Source organism: Chiloscyllium punctatum, chromosome 5 (assembly GCF_047496795.1).
Source record: "Chiloscyllium punctatum isolate Juve2018m chromosome 5, sChiPun1.3, whole genome shotgun sequence".
Classification (NCBI taxonomy): domain Eukaryota; kingdom Metazoa; phylum Chordata; class Chondrichthyes; order Orectolobiformes; family Hemiscylliidae; genus Chiloscyllium; species Chiloscyllium punctatum.
Window position 1 is genome coordinate 134,471,709 of NC_092743.1, and position 20,890 is coordinate 134,492,598.

The 20,890-nt window shown below is 40.3% G+C and overlaps 1 protein-coding gene across 7 annotated transcripts in view; it reads right to left on the reverse strand.

Moving 5' to 3' along the window:
* Positions 1–1,182: 1,182 nt before the first annotated feature.
* LOC140477463 (ATP-binding cassette sub-family C member 9-like) overlaps positions 1,183–20,890 on the reverse strand; it is a 154,399-nt gene continuing 134,691 nt past the window's right edge. For 6 of the 7 annotated variants that reach the window (XM_072571401.1, XM_072571399.1, XM_072571398.1 and 3 more), the window contains exons 30-31: positions 3,025–3,201; positions 1,183–1,981 (exon numbers count right to left, since the gene is read on the reverse strand). In XM_072571401.1, the coding sequence (XP_072427502.1) occupies positions 1,802–1,981; positions 3,025–3,201 (357 nt within the window). In that variant the 3' untranslated portion in view covers positions 1,183–1,801. Of the gene's footprint in view, positions 1,982–3,024; positions 3,202–9,630; positions 9,740–20,890 lie in introns of those variants that run through there. The other variant, XR_011960740.1, reaches the window with a different exon arrangement.

The window sequence follows — 20,890 nt, forward strand, 5'->3', positions numbered from 1 at the left end:
CACCTCTTGACACTCATGTTCAGTGACTTCATAATTGCAGACATCTTTGAAACAAAGATGGGGCCACCCCTGTGCTCTCTTGCTGGAGGGCAGTTCCCCGTAGGTAGGTCTTTCGGGAGCTTCCTCTCTAACATGCAGTGTACGTGGCCCAGTCAGCAGAGACTGTGTTGTTGGAGCAGGGTGAAGAGGCAGGTATCTGGATGCGAGCCAGTGTGAAGTAACTGTCTGATATTATTCACAGATATGTAATGTTCTAATAATGTTTCTTTGTGTTTGGAAAATCAGATGGAACGTAGATGGAGGAGATATTGACAAACGAGAGAAAAATCAGAGGATAGCAATTTAATGAGACTGGTGAAAGAAGCAATAGTGACATGTGGGAAAAAAATACACAGCACCTTGTTAGATTTGGAATGCATTGCCTGTGGCGTGATGGAGTCAGATTCACTCAAGGTGTTCAAAATAGAATTAGGTAAGTTTGTGAAGTGAAAAATGGCAAGTATCTGGCTAACAGACAGGGAAGTGAAACAGTGTACCACGTTCTTGCACAGTGTAACCACAGACATGACAGGCCATATTACCACTTTAGGTTCTGTCATATCTATATAAATGTGCATGCATCCAAAAATGTGAGCTGTGTGTATATATTTATATACATGTGACTGAATAAAATATACAGTGACAAACCTGAATACAGTTACAAATCTCACAACAGCAGGTTATAGTCCAACAGGTTTAATTGGAAGCACTAGCTCTCGGAGCACCGCTCCTTCGTAAGGTGATTGTCCACCTGATGGTTGTCCAACCATCAGTTGGACTATAACCTGGTGTTGTGTGATTTGTAACTTTGTGCACCCCAGTCCAACACCGGCATCTCCAAATCAAACCTGAACCGGATAGCCAGAGCCATTATCTCACAGGATGACTTGCACATTGAGCAAATGGCTTCGGTTATATTTAAAATATTGCTGATAACTCTAGGAATCCCAACGCATGTATGGCCCAGTAGTAGGTTTGTGGTAGACAGCAATAGAGGGGTCCTAGCAGATTATACATAGAGTAGATCTCACGAAAGGGAGCTCATTTGACTTTGAATTTGAGTGCAAATAAAGTCCAGTGAAATGACAGGCTTTTATAATATTTGCTTTTGACCATATATTAAAAATTGGCGTAAATCTTAAACAATGTTGGCAATTCATAGTTTATTAAAACAATAAGCATCAACTCGTGTCACGTTTGCTATCTGGTTGCTTTTTAATTAATGCTTTTTAAAGGTAATACACTCATTTTCCTAGGTATATAAAAAAAATCAGTTTTAAATTTAAGAGATTTTATCTTTACTTGTCTCTAAAATTTACAGAAAAGTTACCCATTGACAGTTTCTTAAAAAAAGTTAGACTTTTATCAATTTCTCAGTGATATCCAGTGCTTGGCAACCAATTTTACAATGTTCATTTTAGGAAATGTCATGAAAACAAATAAATTCAGTCCCATATCTACACACATTTCAGTCTTTTAATGAAGACAATTTACAATACTTTTAAATTTAAAAAATCAAGAATTCTTAATGGACAATATTATATAGTTGGAAACTTGATGCAACACTTTCCAAAAAACAGCAAAAGTTAAATTATGACATTACTTTGGAATCAAAGAATAATAAAGTGCCTTAAAAATTCATGTTTTCTATTCCATAGAATACCTTATTTTGGCAGGAAACCCTTTTGCTTTTACTTGTCACTGTACAGTACTTTGAAAACAAAAATACATGCAATGTATCAGCAGTCATGTTATGTATTCATCATTTGGCTGCCTTCACTAATTTAGCAAACAAACCATCATTGTGTTGCAGGGTCTGTGGGTCCCCATCTTCTACAATCCTTCCTTGTTCCATAACTAGAACTCTCTTGCAATCCATAATAGTACGTATACGATGAGCAATAATAAGCACTGTACTGTTTGTGAATGCCGTATGAATAACCTAGAGAAGAAACCAAATGCACAAGCTACATGAAATTTTTGCTTTCCTATGCTGAGCACCATTCTAAGCAGAGTTACTTGACGCTACCACAGATGTTCTTCAATATGTAATCTTGATCTATATAATAGTCAATTACTTTATCACTAACTTATTTTTCTGAAAAATGGCTAAACTGTAATCAGTCTTTCCATTTTACTTGAAGACTAGGCAAGGAAGAGAATGGCAGGAATAATATTCTTAAAATGTGTACTTATTTTGGAACTAGAATCATTGATTATGGATCATTTTCTAGTAATCAACTGCTTGATATAACTCAATAAAACAATACATCCTAATTGATTCCATATTAAATTACAGAAAGGTTTTAGCCAATAATTCGCCACTACAAACAAACAAAAATATCTTACTGAAACAAAATGAACCATTTTCATGACTACAATGTTAAATGTTACTGTTATTTGGTATTAATTCCATGTATACACATTTACAGGGTACTTGTACTTGTTTAAAACATGTTACAACTATAACATTTTCCAGTCCAAGCAAAAGATCCCCACTTGAAACATTCACTGTTTCTCTCTCAACAGATATTGCCTGATCTGTTGAGCATTTGTACTTATATTATATTATCTTGCTGTTACCCAAAACACATGCACATTTTCAGAATAAATGTTGCAGAGATCTTGCATTATTAGGTAAATGAAGAACAAAAACAAAAGCATCAACACGCACTGGTGACTTAAATTACTGCAAAACTTACAATAAACTATATCTACAACACATCATAGACATAAAATTGGAAGAAAGCAAGGACTGCAGATCAGAGTCAAAAAGTGTGGCACTGGAAAAGCACAGCTGGTCAGGCAGCATCCGAGGAGCAGCAGAGTCTACGTTTCAAGCATAAACTCTTCATTAGGAATAAGAAACTGGAAGTTTATTAGGTAATTAACAGAATTTTGCAACAAAACATTTTTAAAAGTAACATCCAGTCATAAATAACTTGGCTTTATGAAATTGCATGCAATATTTAATTTTTTTCTTACAGTTTGAAAAGCTGCATCAGTTTCCATGTCAACAGATGCTGTTGCTTCATCCATAACAATAATTTTTGATTTCTTGATAAGGGCTCTAGCGATGCAGAAAAGTTGTCTCTGACCCAAGCTGAAGTTTTCACTCCCTTCTGTCATAAGGGTATTCAGTCCTTCTGGGAGCTCACTGACCTAATAAAAGAAAGCACTTAATGAAACAAAACTCAGTAATAGTTAATCATTTTAAAAATGCTTATAGTATTGCTGTTAGCGTTGGTGGTCAGTTTATTGTGCAGAATTTTGTTCTTACTGAAACATAAACCAATATAGTCTTTGAATACTTATTTTATTTACTACTTCTCAGGCTGTTTTCAAACACCTTTAAAGAAGTTATTTCACTTAAACATTTAGGTATCAAAGCACAACAGCTTATTGTATTTATTTTATCCTGAATACCATGATACAATGGATTGAATAACATAAATGAAGTAGTGAATCCATTATCAATTGTCAGAAAAGTACCCATCTGGTTTATTAATATCCTAAGGGTAGGAAATTGCAATCTCTTACCTGGTCTGGCCTACACATGATTCCAGACCCAAGCAATGTGGTTAACTCTTAAATGCCCTCTAGAATGGACAATAAATGGTGGCCTAGTCAGTAACACGCACATTCCATGAATGAATTTAAAAAACTCTGATGTCTACGTCACAACGTGTAAAAGGCAGACAGAAATTGCACTGATGTCATTGTAAGACTGCTTTACCTGTAATTTGCTATGCAGTGAACATAATAATGGCTGAATGTATCATTTGTAATTAATAACGCTAATCTAATATCCTGAATATATTGTCTAAAGGGATATGGTCAAGGGATATGGTCAGGTAATGGCAATGTCACTTGATTAATAATAGTCCAGAGCCCAGACTAATGCTATGGGGACAAAGGGTTTAAATCCCAACAGGCAGCTGATGTTGTTTAGATTTAATTAATAAATATGGAACAGAAAGCTCATCAGTAGTAATGGTGACCACAAAACTATTGGTCATCTTTTGTTGTAAAGAAAACCATCTGATTCCAGTCAGCCTGACATAATTCCAGATCTCCAGCAATGTGATTCACTCTTAACTCCTGTTTGCAATGGTTGATCAGGGAATTTGATTCAAGAGCGATTTGGGATGAGCAACAAATGCTAATATTCACATCGACAAATACAAGATTTCTGTTTTGTTACATCTTCTCGTGAAGATCTTATGCCTCAATTATTTTTGTATCTATGCTTGTAAATATTATTTCCACATTTTGTGAAATACAGTTTAATGAGTTTTGAGAAGATTTGTAGCTCAGGTTGAGGTTTTGGATGTAGGTTTGCTCGCTGAGCTGGAAGGTTCGTTTCCAGATGTTTTGTTACCTTACTAGGTAACATCTTCAGCGGACTTCAGTGGTCCAGGACATTCAGCCTCGAACCTTCGGGTGACCATCCTCCAAGGTGGACTTCGGGACAGGCAGCAAAGAAAAGTGGCCGAGCAGAGGCTGATAGCTAAGTTCGGTACCCATAGGGAGGGCCTCAACTGGGACCTTGGGTTCATGTCACATTACAGGTGACCACCATTGCACTATACACACACACAAATATTCCTACACACACACACTCTCACATACACACGAACACACTCTCACATACACACGAACACAGGAACACACAAAAGCGACACAGACACCAACACACACCCTTATAGACACACACTCCTACATGCACCCCCTCACAGACTTAAGACACTGCACTCACTACACACACACACACACTTTCTCACACACACAACCCCCACCCCAGACAGACACACACACACAGACAGACAAAGACCCACATGCACACATATATTTTGTGGGGTGAATTTGTACTTGCAGAGTTGCATTGTACTTTGCTCAAAAACTGCATGCATTCATGTAGAACTCTGAACTTATGTAAAACTCTGTTATCTCACTTTTTAGATTAGAATCAATCTAAACATCATGGCATAGACAGAGAACACAGGGGCCAACACCTTCAACATATTGTCTAGCTATCACCATTGTTAACAGCTAACCCGAGAATGCAACTTTAAAAAAAGGTTTCATGATTTACACAAGAAAGAGGTGAAACTAAAAGAGGTGTATTCTAACAGATGAAAGGCTTAACAATCAATTTTTCAATGTATAATTTCAGTTACATCACACTGTAAATTTTTGCTGTAAATTCTGTTACGAACGAGCCCTCCACTATCACCTGATGAAGGAGCGTCGCTCCAAAAGCTAGTGTGCTTCCAATTAAACCTGTTGGACTATAACCTGGTGTTGTGTGATTTTTAACTTTGTACACCCCAGTCCAACACCAGCATCGCCAAATCATGAAAATAACCTGGATTACTACGTGTAGAAACTAAAAACAGCATATGGAACCCATACTGAAAATGGCTCCTTTGTCCCAATTCTCTGACTTCCATTAGTTAGCCAATCCTCTGTCCAAACTTATGTACCATCCTCAACATCGTGGGCTCTTGTTTCATTAAGTAGCCTAATATGTTGTACATTACCAAAAGCCTTCTGAAAATCCAAAAATATCCACTGCTTCCCCTTTAGCCATCCTGCTTGTTACCTCCTCAAAAGAATTGTAGTAAATGATTTCCTATCACAAAGTCACACTGACTCTGTTTAATCATATCATGTATTTCTAAATGTCCCACTATATTGCTCTACTTTATAACAGACTCTAATGTTTTTTCCAAAAACTGACGTTAAGTTAATTGGTTTACAATTACTTTTCTTTGCCCCTTCCCTCTTTAAAATAAAAGGTATTGCATTGGCAGTTTTCCAATCCTCTTGGACTTTCTAGAACCTAAGGATTCTTAAACAAATACTGCTAGTTCATCCACCATCTCTGAAGCTATTTCCTCTAGGATGTTTCCCATCACATCTAAAGGGGCTTATCAGGCCTTAGCTCCACTAGTTTCCCTAGTGATAATTATCTTCTCTTCACCTTTTGCCCTTTGTTTGCAATGCCATTGGTGTCTTCTATTGTGAAGACTGATGCAAAGAAGTTTTCAACTCCTCTGTCAATTCCTGGTTCCCCAATATTACTTCCTCAGTCTCATTCTCTAAGGGGCTTTGATCTTCCTTTTTAAATATATATTTTTAATTCATTCACAGGATCATGTGGGGGGTCACTGGCTAGACCAGCATTTATTCTCCATCCCTAAATGCAACTGAGAGTCAACCCCATTGTTCTGGGTAGTGTTACATGTAGGCCAGACTAGATAAGGACAGCAGGTTCCTTTCCTAAAGAACATCCTAAAGAACAGATGTAGAAATATTTTTCTGACAATAAGTGTTTAATGATAACCATGAAACCATTAATTCCAGATTTTTTTTAAAAAATTGATTTCAAATCCCACCTTCTGCCATGGTAGAATTTGAACCAGGCTCCCCAGAACATCTTTTAGGTCTCTGGATTAATAGTCCAGTGATAAGACGTCCAGGTAATTGCCCTTCCTTGACAGATCTTGCTGTCTGTCTTGTAAAATGTAAAACTTTCACAACTTGTTGATTAAATGAAACTTTCTTATTCCCATCAGGTGTTGCATTATTTGTGATATGGCTTCCTGGACCAACCAGAAAAAAAATCTCTTCTTGTCAATAAGATATAGTTCCTTGCACATAGCAACAAGTTGCAAGTTATATTGATATAATTTATACTGTTACAGAGACTCAAGGGGACCAGACGTCAGGCTTCACTGCTTCGAGACCCTAAGTGGTTCTGCCCACAAGTCCATGTGACACAATCATAGTGGGTGTGCCAATGGCATTCTTTAGAATTATGTCCAACAGTGAGCACAGTAGTTGCTGGCCCGGGCTAATGATCTACACATTTATTCTGTCACTCTAAACAGAATGGAGAAAAGCTTTATTTTGTCAGTTCAGCGCAGCAAAAACAAAACCCTCCATGCGGACTTTTCGCAAGAAGAATAATGAATGGATATGGAGAATGGCATTCTGCTCAATGTGGTCTACTGCTATTCACCCATCCCCACCCACAGTTAGATCCCCACATACTGCCTCCTGCTCGATCAACTCTGCTGTCAAACAGGTGCATTTGGGCCACTCCTTGGAAGATTCCCCGATGAACCCCAAAGTCAAAGGAGGTTAGCCATGAGCACCGCAGCTGTCAGAGTAGGTAAACAAGCAGATTCTCACAGCGCGGTTGTAGCCACAGATCTAGCTTGATGAAAAGGAAGGTTTTGTTTAGTTCTACGAAGGTATTCACTTGTACAGGAACAAAATGCTTTCAGATGTTGGAGATACCCAATTGGACTGACATCATGGAGGGAAAAGGGATCAATGTTTCAGATTGATGACCTTACATCTGTTTCACCCATAGATGCTGCTTGACCTGTTAAGTGATTTTGTTTTTATTACAGGGTATTCACTTGGGTATTTATAACAAAATAATTGGCCTGAACAGAAAGATGGGCATCGGCCCCTGTGCTTATGCAGACCGGCTGGTGACATCACTCCATTGTAATACAACTTATTTTGCCAGGATGCACTTGCACATGTGCCGTCATTTAAACTGTTTGCTGTGACAAGTTTTCCTCAGTTAAAATGAAAGCCTCCCACAGCCATCAACAAACACGAAAAAAATCTTGGGGAAAAGTCAGTCTTTTAGGTTTTATTGAAATTCCCAAGCTTTACAGAGATTTTTTCCCCCTTTGGCGGTCAGATTACATATTGAGATTGATCGGGCAATATACGACAGGAAAAGCTTTGCTAGACACACAGACAGCAGAAACCCATTAATCTGATAGGCAATCACTCACACACACACAAGCAGCCATGTGAAACTGGCTCCTTTCCAGTCAGTATTTACAGCACCTGAAACACAGGGAAGGAGTCTCAGTAAAATCAGGGCATTATTGTTTTAAATTAACCTTCCAAGAACTCCTTTCATAGTTCAGAATTTCATATTGAAATGTTTTTAATGATCATCCCAGCAGGAGGTGAAATATCTGTTCATTTCAGTGAACAAATGCTCAAGCACTTGACTCCACTCTACACTGTGATTATATGGGCAATGACATCTTTGTACCAGGCAATTGCCATTCCATTACCAAGCATTTTGTGTATCTAATGGCAGCGTTTATAATAAATGGAGCCTTACAACAAAATCCACTTTTGCAATGTCTTTAAAAATGATATTGAAATAATATCTTTACTTTCAGTCTCCATTCTTATCTCTCATCTATCAAATAGCTACCACTCATGGTGAAAATGGTATGCCCACAACAGAGGATGACCAGTAAATGAAACAGATTTTTATTATATGATTGGGTGGAAGGGGAGATTAGGTTTGCATTGTTCTGCCTTCACACATCCAGATTATCTGAACTGTAGCAGTAAGAGTCTGTTGTAGGGCTGTCTGATACACGAGTGGTTGCACTCATGTGGAAATCAATGATTCCCTGTACCTTTAGAAAGCTGGTCACTAAAGCAAATTCAAAAGATCTCTTAATTTGACTAGCCTCAAATAACAAAATGATTGAAAGGTATGAAAAACGTGGAATCGGTGACCTAGGAGATACACAGGAGATTTGTGTGTAACAGATGGCAGAATTCTTGGAATTCTCATCAGCAGATCCTTTCAGACTAACAAGGAGCAAAGGAATGCAACTTCAGCATGATAGCCACTGGCAATATTTGCCTGTCTGGCTCACAACAAGGATGTTATCGTAGACCTGTACTGCTGTGAAAGTCTGAGTGTCCTGAGGCACTGTTCAGAAAGCAGATCCTGTGTTCGAATTATTGTCTATTTGGAGCTGGAGCTCTGTGTCCATCTTCTTTCCTTTGGAGCAACAGGCACTCGAGAAAAAAAGCAACTACTGGTGTTGCTCATTTAATTGGAGTTGGCTAAAGGTAAAAATCTGCTTAAGCTGCTTTAATACTGCAGCGAAGATTCAAGATATTGGCTATACCCTTAAGTGATGTAAGCATACTGTCAGAACAAGTTCTGTTGGCAAAAACCTTTCAACTAGGCAAGCTTGCAGTTGTCTTGATTTAGCATTTAAAGGCTTTCTAGCCTGTCAGTTTGATTGAGCCATCTCTGCTGTTTTCTCCTCTTGTTGATCCTGGTGAGTTTCAGACAGCTCCAGAAAACATTGCACAAATCAGAATACATTGTTAAATATCTTGGAAGGGAGAAAGAGTATCTAAATGCACAAATTGCCCAAATAAAATTGCCAAAACAAAGCAGTCTGCAGATGACAATGAGAGAATATGGTCTAACCTGTTTGGCATCCATCTGTAAAATCCTGGTCAAATATTCCAGGTACAGAATTTTCACAAGATGGAGGTTGCCTTAACCCCATCATTTAAATTTCTGCGATTATCTGTTTTAAATCATTGCCATAATTTCCTGATGAGTTTTATATATTTACCAGCTCTCCTGCTACACCAAACATTTCAGAATCATCTGCTCATCTTTACCAGGTGTCATAATTCTGTCTTACCAACTTTCTGCTGAGCTAACAATTTTCATGTTTCTGTCTTCCCTTTCCCATTCTCTCAACTACTTTTTCACCTAAGTAGTACCTGGTCTCCTGGCCACACTCAGAATTTCTGTTCAGCTCTCCTGGTTGTGGCTTCAGCTGTCTTCTCAGCAGTAGCTGTTCAACATATGTAGAGCTACCTCCTAAGTGATCTGGTATAAGGAGGGACATATATGTTTTTATTATAAATGACTCATTAAACATTAACATTAATACTTTTATATTATTCTTCAACTATTATAGAGAGCTTTCCTCAAAGCTGCAGCATGTTCCTCAAGTTGTGTGTATTAACAATGAGGCACCAACCACAGGAATGGACACATTATCAAAAACAGCCAAGCATCCTGGAGACATTTGCGTACTCTCTTTGAACGATTACAAAGTGGTACTGGGAAAGTTCTGAAAGAAGTCACTTGCTGATCCTCTCAAACTAAAAATGCTAAACGAGAATCAGCCTCAGGAAGAATCCACTGAAAATATGTTCTAGGATCACAATGAAGAGTTTTAAGATTACTAACTAAACAAAAAAAAACTAACTGTCCCAAGTTACTGTTGTAAATATTAACTATCATGGTTGTGAAAACTTCAAGATGCCAGAGAAATGTTCTCTCATTAATATATAAGATACCAAGAGATATCATGGCAAGTAACAGAAGCTGCAATAGAAGCCTTAAGCCCTTAAGATTATCAGAAAATCATTGATACACATTTGTTGACAATATTTAAGACTACAGTTAACATTTCATTCTACCTATTTAAACCTTTTTTTTAAATAGGTTTTTAAAAAAGTAGCTGAGTAGAAGATCAGCAACGATCTTATTGAAAGACAAGCAGTCTTAGTGAGCAGCACGGTGGTATAGTAGTTAGCACTGCTGCCTCACAATGCCAGAGACACGGGTTCAATTCCTGCCTCAGGCAACTGTCTGTGTGGAGTTTGTATATTCTCCCCGTGTCTGCGTGGGTTTCCTCCGGGTGCTCCGGTTTCCTGCCACAGTCCAAAAATGTGCAGGTTAGGTGAGTTGGCCATGCTAAATTGCTCGTAGTGTTAGGTGTAGGGGTATGGGTGGGTTGCTCTTTGGAGGGTCTGTTTCCACACTGTAAGTAATCTAAACTAATCTGATCATTAAAAAAAAAGCAGCTTTGAGTGGATAATTGGATGGCAACTATTCCTTTGCATTCTCTTCAATAAAGATTGTAGATGTGAGTCACTCCAAACTGGAGACTAACCACTGCAGTGTAGTTCCGAGGGATGCATCCGAGGAGCAGTAAAATCGATGTTTCGGGTAAAAGCCCTTCATCAGGAATACAGGCAGAGAGCCTGAAGGGTGAAGAGATAAATAAGAGGAAGGTGGGGGTGGGGAGAACGAGGGTAGGTCCGATCAAGGACAGTAGTGGGAGACTGTGTATTGAGTCGGAAGAGATAGGAGAGGTCTTGAACAAGTACTTCTCTTCAGTATTTACGAACGAGAGGGACCGTATTGTTGAAGAGGAGAGTGTGAAACGGACTGTTAAGCTAGAAGAGATACCTGTTAGGAAGGAAGATGTGTTGGACATTTTGAACAACTTGAGGATAGACAAGTCCCCCGGGCCTGACGGGATATATCCTAAGATTATGTGGGAAGCAAGAGAGGAAATTGCAGTACCGTTAGCAATGATCTTCTCGTCTTCACTGGCAACGGGGGTGGTACCAGGGGACTGGAGAGTAGCGAATGTTGTGCCCCTGTTCAAAAAAGGGAATAGGGATAACCCCGGGAATTACAGGCCAGTTAGTCTTACTTCTGTGGTAGGCAAAGTAATGGAAAGGGTACTGAGGGATAGGATTTACGAGTATCTGGAAAGACACTGCTTGATTAGGGACAGCCAGCACGGATTTGTGAAGGGTAGGTCTTGCCTTACAAGTCTTATTGAATTCTTCGAGGAGGTGACCAAGCATGTGGATGAGGGTAGAGCAGTGGATGTAGTGTACATGGATTTTAGTAAGGCATTTGATAAGGTTCCCCATGGTAGGCTTATGCGGAAAGTCAGGAGGCATGGGATAGAGGGAAATTTGGCCAATTGGATAGAAAACTGGCTAACCGGTCGAAGGCAGAGAGTGGTGATAGATGGTAAATATTCAGCCTGGAGCCCAGTTACAAGTGGAGTTCCGCAGGGTTCAGTTCTGGGTCCTCTGCTGTTTGTAATTTTTATTAATGACTTAGATGAGGGAGTCGAAGGGTGGGTCAGTAAATTTGCAGATGATACGAAGATAGGTGGAGTTGTGGACAGTGAGGAGGGCTGTTGTCAGCTACAGAGGGACTTAGATATGATGCAGAGCTGGGCTGAGGAGTGGCAGATGGAGTTCAACCCTGCCAAGTGTGAGGTTGTCCATTTTGGAAGAACAAATAAGAATGCGGAATACAGGGTTAATGGTAGGGCTCTTAGTCAGGTGGAGGAACAGAGGGATCTTGGGGTCTATGTACATAGATCTTTGAAGGTTGCCACTCAGGTGGATAGAGTTTGTAAGAAGGCCAATGGAGTATTATCGTTCATTAGCAGAGGGATTGAATTCAAGAGTCGTGAAGTGATGTTGCAGCTGTACAGGACTTTGGTTAGGCCACAGTTGGAGTACTGTATGCAGTTCTGGTCGCCTCACTTTAGGAAAGATGTGGAAGCTTTGGAGAGGGTGCAGAGAAGATTTACCAGGATGTTGCCTGGAATGGAGAGTAGGTCGTACGAGGATAGGTTGAGAGTTCTCGGCCTTTTCTCGTTGGAACGGCGAAGGATGAGGGGTGACTTGATAGAGGTTTATAAGATGATCAGAGGAATAGATAGAGTAGACAGTCAGAAACTTTTTCCCCGGGTACAACAGAGTATTACAAGGGGACATAAATTTAAGGTGAAGGGTGGAAGGTATAGGGGAGATGTCAGGGGTGGGTTCTTTACCCAGAGAGTGGTGGGGGCATGGAATGCGCTGCCCGTGGGAGTGGTAGAGTCAGAATCATTGGCGACCTTTAAGCGGCATTTGGATAGGTACATGGATGGGTGCTTAATCTAGGTTAGAAGTTCGGCACAACATCGTGGGCCGAAGGGCCTGTTCTGTGCTGTATTGTTCTATGTTCTATAGAGTACAATAGGTGAGTGGGAGAGGGGATGAAGGTGATAGGTCAGGGAGGAGGGTGGAGTGGATAGGTGGAAAAGAAGATAGGCAGGTAGGACATTTATCTCTCCACCCTTCAGGTTTTCCGCCTGTATTCCTGAAGAAGGGCTTTTGCCCGAGATGTCAATTTTACTGCTCCTCGGATGCTGCCTGAACTGCTGTGCTTTTCCAACACCACTAATCCAGGATCTGGTTTCTAGCATCTGCAGTCATTGTTTTCACATAGTTCCGAGAGAGTGTTACACTATACATGGTACCATTTTTCTTGCTAAACTAAGACCCCACCCATCCTCTCAGATAATATAAAACGGGTGGCACGGTGGCTCAGTGGTTAGCACTGCTGTCTCACAGCACCAGGGATCCCCAAATTCGACTCCCACCTTGGGCGACTGCATGTGTGGAGTTTGCATATTCTCCCCATGCCTGTATGGGTTTACTCCCACAATCCAAAGATGTGCAGGTCAGGTGAATTGGTCATGCTAAATTGCCCAAGGTGTTGGTGCATTAGTCAGAGGTAAATATAGGGTAGGAGAATGGTGCTGGGTGGGTTACTCTTCGGAAGGTCAGTGTGAACTTGTTGGGCCAAATGGCCTGTTTCCTCACTGTAGGTAATCTAATCTAGTCTCAGAGTATACAGGTCATTTTGGTATAATGTGTGTTTTGTTAACACGAATGGGCTATAACACAATTGCTGAATTGTGGATACTGTTTAGATAATGCAAACTTTCTACTGAACAGCTATAGCAACCTTGAACTGCATGGTCTTCTATAGAGTGATATTCTATAGCACGGGGTTGCAGAGGAACGCAGGTGTTGTGTTATGCAGAACGACCTGTACTTCAAAGGATAGTTGGAAGCCCTGCATTCCTGTCATACCTAGTAGTGACTAATGTGGGCAATTAGTACTTGGAAGAGGAGATGCCATAAACATTCCTATTCTCAAAAATAGAGGAACCTAGCATACCAGTGCAAAAGATAAAACTAAAACATTTTTTCATTTAAACTCTCTTGGGATGTGGATGATATGGCAAAGCCAATATTTGTTACCTATCCCTAAGTGTCTTTGAACTGACTGGCTTGTTCGGCGATTATAGAAAGTAGTTTGGAGTTAATCATCTTGCTGCTTGCTCTGAAGTCAGATGTAGGCCAGACTATGTCAACATAGCAGATTCCTTTCCTGAAGGACATTAGTGAACCACATGAGTATTTTTGACTATTGATGACAGTTTCACAATTATCACTGAGACTAGTTTCATAATTCCAGATTATTAATAGAATTTAAATCCCACCAATTGCAGTGGTATGATTTTAACCCATGCCCCAACAGCATTACTCTGGGCCTCTGGATTATTAGTCCAGTGATATTTGTAACCATCTTCTGCCAAGGGTAATCAATCTCTCCTGCGGTCCCCAGCATAACAGATGCCTGTCTTCAATCAAATCCATGACATACCATGATATCAAGGTGCTAGATACTGCAAACGATTTGGGCCCTCAAATCCAGTAAGAGCAATGAAGAATTGCTCTAGCAAAACATATTAAAGTGTGGTTTCAATACAGGTAAAGTGTTAAATTGCCCAGATAGGTACTGTCCACAAATCCAAACACAGCCAATTACCACCCCATCAGATTCTTGATCAGCAGCACAGTGACGGAAGGGGTCATTAATACTGCTATCAAGCAACACGTACTCAATGATGTTCAATTTAGAATCTGCCAACTTTACTCAGTGCTTAACCTTGACAGAGCTTTGATGCAAACATAGATAAAAGAGATTAATTCCAAAAATGAGGATTAAAATATCCTCGGCATCAAGACAATATTTGGCCAAGTATGTCATCAGGGAGCCCTAGCAAACTAGAGTCAATAGGAATCAGGTTAAGTGATGCCTACACCAAAGGAAGATAATTATGATTGCTTGCAACCAGTTTCTCAGGGTAGTGTCCTTAGCCCAACTGTCTTCAGCTGCTTCATTAATGACCGTCCATCTATCATAAAATCAGATGTGGAGATGTTGCTGATGATTACATAATGCTTGATATTATTCATAACTCTTTATACTGAAACAGTCAGTGTCTATATGCAGCAAAACCTGAACAACATCCAGGCTTCGCTTGGGTTGATAAATATTTGCATCATATATATGCCAGGTAATGACCATTTCAAACAAGAGAGAATCTAACACATCAGAACATAGAACATAGAAAAATACAGCGCAGTACAGGCCCTTCGGCCCTCGATGTTGCGCCGACCGAAGCCTACCTAACCTACACTAGCCCAATAACCTCCATATGCTTGTCCAATGCCCGCTTAAATGACCATAAAGAGGGAGAGTCCACCACTGCTACTGGCAGGGCATTCCATGAACTCACAACCCGCTGAGTAAAAAATCTACCCCTAACATCTGTCCTATACCTACCATCCCTTAATTTAAAGCTGTGTCCCCTAGTAACAGCTGACTCCATACGCGGAAAAAGGTTCTCACTGTCAACCCTATCTAAACCCCTAATCATCTTGTACACCTCTATCAAATCTCCCCTAAACCTTCTTTTCTCCAATGAGAAAAGCCCCAAGTGCCTCAGCCTTTCCTCATACGATCTTCCTACCATGCCAGGAAACATCCTGGTAAACCTCCTCTGCACTCGTTCCAATGCCTCCACATCCTTCCTATAGTATGGCGACCAAAACTGCACACATTACTCCAGATGAGGCCGCACCAGAGTCTTATACAACTGCAACATGACCTCAGGACTCCAGAACTCAATTCCTCTACCAATAAAGCCCAGTACACCATATGCCTTCTTCACAGCACTATTTACCTGGGTGGCAACTTTCAGAGATCTGTGTACATGGACACCAAGATCCCTCTGCTCATCCACACTACCAAGTAGTCTACCATTAGCCCAGTAATCCATCTTCTTGTTACTCCTACCAAAGTGAATGACTTCACACTTAGCTACATTGAATTCCGTTTGCCACTTTACTGCCCAGCTCTGCAACTTATCTATATCCCGCTGTAACCTGCCACATCCTTCTTCGCTGTCCACAACTCCACCGACTTTCGTGTCATCCGCAAACTTGCTCACCCAGCCTTCAAGCCCCTCCTCCAGGTCATTTATAAAAATGACAAACAGCAATGATCCCAAAACAGATCCTTGTGGAACACCACTAGTAACTGCGCTCCAAGATGAACCTATACCATCAACTACTACCCTCTGTCTCCTTCCAGCCAGCCAATTCCTCATCCAAACCTCTAATGCACCCTCAATGCCATACCTCCGTAGTTTTTGCATTAGCCTGCCATGGGGTACCTTATCGAATGCCTTGCTAAAATCCATATACACCACATCTACTGCTTTACCCTCGTCCACTTCCTTGGTCACCTTCTCAAAGAATTCAATAAGGTTTGTGAGGCACGATCTGCCCTTCACAAAACCATGCTGACTATCCTTGATCACATTATTCCTATCCAGATGTTCATAAATCCTATCCCTTACAATTCTCTCTAAGACTTTGCCCACAACCGAAGTGAGACTCACTGGCCTATAGTTACTCGGGCTATCCCTGCTCCCCTTCTTGAACAAGGGGACCACATTCGCTATCCTCCAGTCTTCTGGCACTATTCCCATAGACAACGACGACATAAAAATCAAGGCCAATGGCTCCGCTATCTCCTCCCTAGCTTCCCAGAGGATCCTAGGATAAATGCCATCAGGCCCAGGGGACGTATCTATTTTCATCCTTTCCAGTATTCCCCAGACCTCTTCCCTACGTACCTCAAGGCCATCCATTCTAATCACTTGTGACTCAATATTCACATCAGACTTGATATTCACTGGCATTACCCAATACTGAATCCTTACCATCAGCGTCCTGGGGGCTATCAAGAGCATGACAATGGCAAGGCATTTTTAATGTAAGTAACTCACCTCCTAATTTCCTTACGCCTGTCCAATATGCAAGGCACAAGTTTGGATGCAGTATAGCTCAAACAGCGAAAAAGCTTAACACCATCTCAGACAATGCAGCACACGTTTACCAACTTCAACATTCACTCCCTCCTCCACCACCATGGTGGACAGCACTGTGACTCAGTGATTAGCACTTTTGCCTCACAGCACCAGGGACCCAGGTTCCATTCCAGCCTGGAGTGACTGTCTGTGTGGAGTTTGCACATTCTCCCCTTGCCTGCTTGGGTTTCTCTTGGTGCTCTGGTTTCCTCCCACAGTCTAAAGGTGTGCAGGTGAGATGGATTGGCCATGGTAAATTGCACAGTGCCCTGGGAATATGCAGGCTAGGTGAATTAGCCATTGAAGTTTAGGGTTACAGGGATACGGTGGGGGCACAGGTCTGGGTGGGATGCTTTTCTTCAGGCAGTATCTTCTAAAGATTGACTTAGAAGGGCCAGGGCAACAAATCTTTCGGAATATCACCAATTTAAGGGCAGGAATAACTCTACCCTATTCAGAAAAGTCTACATCTAATGAATAATAAATTTTAAAGAAGGTTTTCTAGATTGACTTTTTCATGGTTATAAAACTTTACGGTTGGCTAGACTATGTGTAAAACCTACACTGAAACACTCCTTGTGTACATAAACCATAAATTTTCATTTCAACAGCTCTTTTGAAATCTGCTGACTATTGCTGTAGGGTCTTGCTTGGTCTGTACATGTGCGCCCCTCACTCTACAACAGATGTGTTGGAGGTAAAACCTACATTCTTTATGTATGTGAATATGTGACAAACACAATCTTGGAGATTAATAGTAATTGATTTGGGAGCAACTTCCTCCAGGACCTGTCAAGGAGAAGCTTTGTTTTTTAAGTGCAAAAAGTAGCTTGTAGTTTAAAATAAATATTTTAGATTCAATGTTAAAGAACATGATATAGTGCTTTAGGATGATTTATGCTTTTTGTACCTTTTAAGACTCATGCTTGAATAGAGTCTAAAAATGGTCAATAAATATTGCTGCCTTACAGTTGTTGAAATTTTACGTTTAACAAAAGATCAGGCAATTGCAATCTAGCCATTAGCAGGATTCCAGAGTCTTGCATCACCACTAATTTTGAAGTTATTCAGAAATGCCTAAATGTGGAGACTTGAGAAATAGTGAGTGAAGCTTTTTAAAGAGTTGCTAAATACCGCTATATTGTTGTAATCAAGATATTTTTCAGAAATATATTTCACAAGATCAAATATAATTCAAAATCTAGATATGTAAATAAAATGTATTTGACCAATGCAAAGGTATTCATAACTCCTTCTATGACTGCCTGAAATTCATTGCTCATTGAAAGGACGCTGGAAAATAATGTCAAAATTACATGTTCATTTGAAGTCTGATAACATATTAGAAGTTATCAGACCTCTTGGGAGGTTTTCAGGATAACACTGTAAAATTCTGAAAATGAAATCAAATATTTCATATTCTGTAGATATTGGTAGAGAGACTTTACCTTTCTATATACATTAAAAACAAATGGACAATTTGATGCAGCTCATAAAATGACATAATATCAGCATTTTAAAAATAGTGACATTAATTATGACAGCGAAGGTATAACTTAGTTGTTAAACAAATAAAGGAAAGCTGAAACTGAAATTATTGGCCAAGCCTTCTGGTTATTTTTAGTCCACCACGACAAACCAGAGACTGGCTGCTGGCTGCTAAGAAGTAATCGTTCTGCCCCTGACTCATGACTCCCACCTGCCAGCTGACCAGACAAGGACAGTGTTCTTACAACAAGAGGCCTAAAAGTAACTAGCAGTGACATGGAGCAAACCATTGATGCCCTGAAGCAACAACTGTGTTGGCTAGACTGCTCAGGGGGAGCTTTCCAGTTCTCACAGGATTGTTCCTAAGACAGTATTAATCAATTGTAGCCCTCACTCCCACCAGGGTGCTGTAGAGTTGCCCACTGTGCTTCAAACTATTCCTGGAGGTTTCATCACAAGACTTGCCCCCAGACTTCAGACATTATTGGGCTCTCATGTCCATCCTTTTAGATGCACTGCCTATAGGTAGTTTTGGGATAACGCACACTTCAGCAGCACGAATTGGCTATAACATTGCTGAAGAATTAGAAAATGGTATTTTAGAGAATGCTTACTTCTGTTGGCAATAGCGCGATTCCAGCAGGGATCAGTTCGCGCGCTTCATTCTTCAATTGCACAATGTGCACGCTGAAATCTCCACGCCGTACTGCACATGCATCAGTGTTTCTGCTGTTCTGCGCATGCACAACGTTGGTGCCAGGCTTTGTGCCATTCTGCACGTGTGCTAATGTCAGCTGCTGACAGAGCAGCTTTCTGAGGGAGGTACTATACAGAGAGAAGCGTTCTTACAATTTTTTAAAAAATGTATTGTGTTCAATTTACTTTTGTTTTGTTAATAAATATGATTTCAACCTTCACTCAGGCTGTGCTATACTTTGCATTACACTTTTGGATGATTTTTGAGCACTTGTGAGTGATATTTTTTCTTGGTCTGCTCCAATCCCACTTTTCCCATAGGCACCATTATTTCTATTAAGCGAGGTTTCGCTGGAATGCAACTACGGTATTGTAACCTGTACTTATGACAATTGGAAAGTAAAAACACTCATTAATCCAAAGCATGATTCTTCACTGTCAGAAAAGTAACCTTTTTTTTCCTATTTTTCAATATTTTTATATTTGGTAAACAGAAATATTTAAAGAAAATTGCAAAGTAAATGCAATACTTTTTAGAATTCCCAGCTTTGTTTTGCAGGATTGCATATCGTGATGTCCTGGAGGACAGTCTTCAATTCCCTGGAGAATCCAGGAGAAGCCTAGAGGATCGGTCACCCCAGGGTGTAACCCTGCCACCATACACATGTATCAGGAGGAGGAAGAAAGAGGGAGGGAGGAAGGAAGGCGGCATCCAGGACGTCTTCGCTCCAAACAAGCTGCCTGTGAGCAGATACTCGAGACTCCAGATTGTCTGACACGTTACTCCCACCTTCTGATCCATCCTTTACAAACGGATGATAATACTTGAAAGTATTGTGAACCTTGAAGAGATAAACTTTGAGAGAGCACAGACTAGCTGATAGAATAGGCGGACACACAGCCTTATCACAAAGAAGTGATATACTTTGGTCGGAATCATGAGTGCCGAATGGGTGCCGATCAGAGAGACATAATCTTTTAAGTAAATAACAATCAAAGAACAAATTAACTAATTAATTAACTATCCCTTAAAGAAACTGTAACAAAACTTTTAAGGAAAGTTATCAAAATGAAGTAACATTATTAGGGCTGATAATGTATTCTAGACCCTGCAGTGCCCATAGAATGCAGCAAGTCTCAAGTGTGCAAAAAGATGGAGACTGAGAGATTCCTTTCCAGTGACACAGAGGTTCAAATGCACCTTTGGAAGTTGGACAGGCATGGCCTACTCCAATGCCTGTTGATGGTCACTTTAGCCGAACACATCAGCAGGTTAACAGGGAAGGACCTAAGGGTTGATATACACTAATTATTAATTGTAACAGGACAATTTGAGTGTGCAGTTAAAAAGGCATATGCTATTATGGACCATTTGAAGGTAAATAGTATAAAAGCAAGGTGGTTTTGAAGAACTGTTACAGAACACAAGTTCACGTTCAACAAGAGTATTGTGTGCAATTCTGGACTCTGCCTTTTAGAAAAATCTTGAAAGCTTTGGAAAATTGCAAAAAGATTCTTGAGAATCTCTGAGGGTGCAAAGGATTTCATGTTTGGGCATGCTTTCCTTAGAAAAGGGAAAATTGAGTGGTGAGTTGATAGATGTGTTTACAAATCTCCTTTAAAAAGTTTCCCCTTTGTATCTTAAACCTAGGCCCTTTGGGAAAAAGATGCCCACTCTCCACTCTATCCATGCTTATCAATTTTGTAAACCTCTGTCAGGTTGCTCCTCAGCGTCTGATGTTCAAGTGAAAACAAAGCAATTTTATCCAATCTCTTCTCATAGCTAATATCATCCAAACCAGGCAATATCCTGGTAAGCCTTTTCTGTACCCTCTCCAAAGCCTCCTCATCCTTCTGGTAGTGTAGTGACCTGAACTGTACAATAACAATGGCAGCTTTCATCTAGCAACACATCAAATAAGCAGATCCTATTTAATTTTATATTTTTAAACATTTTGCACACTCTTAGTTCA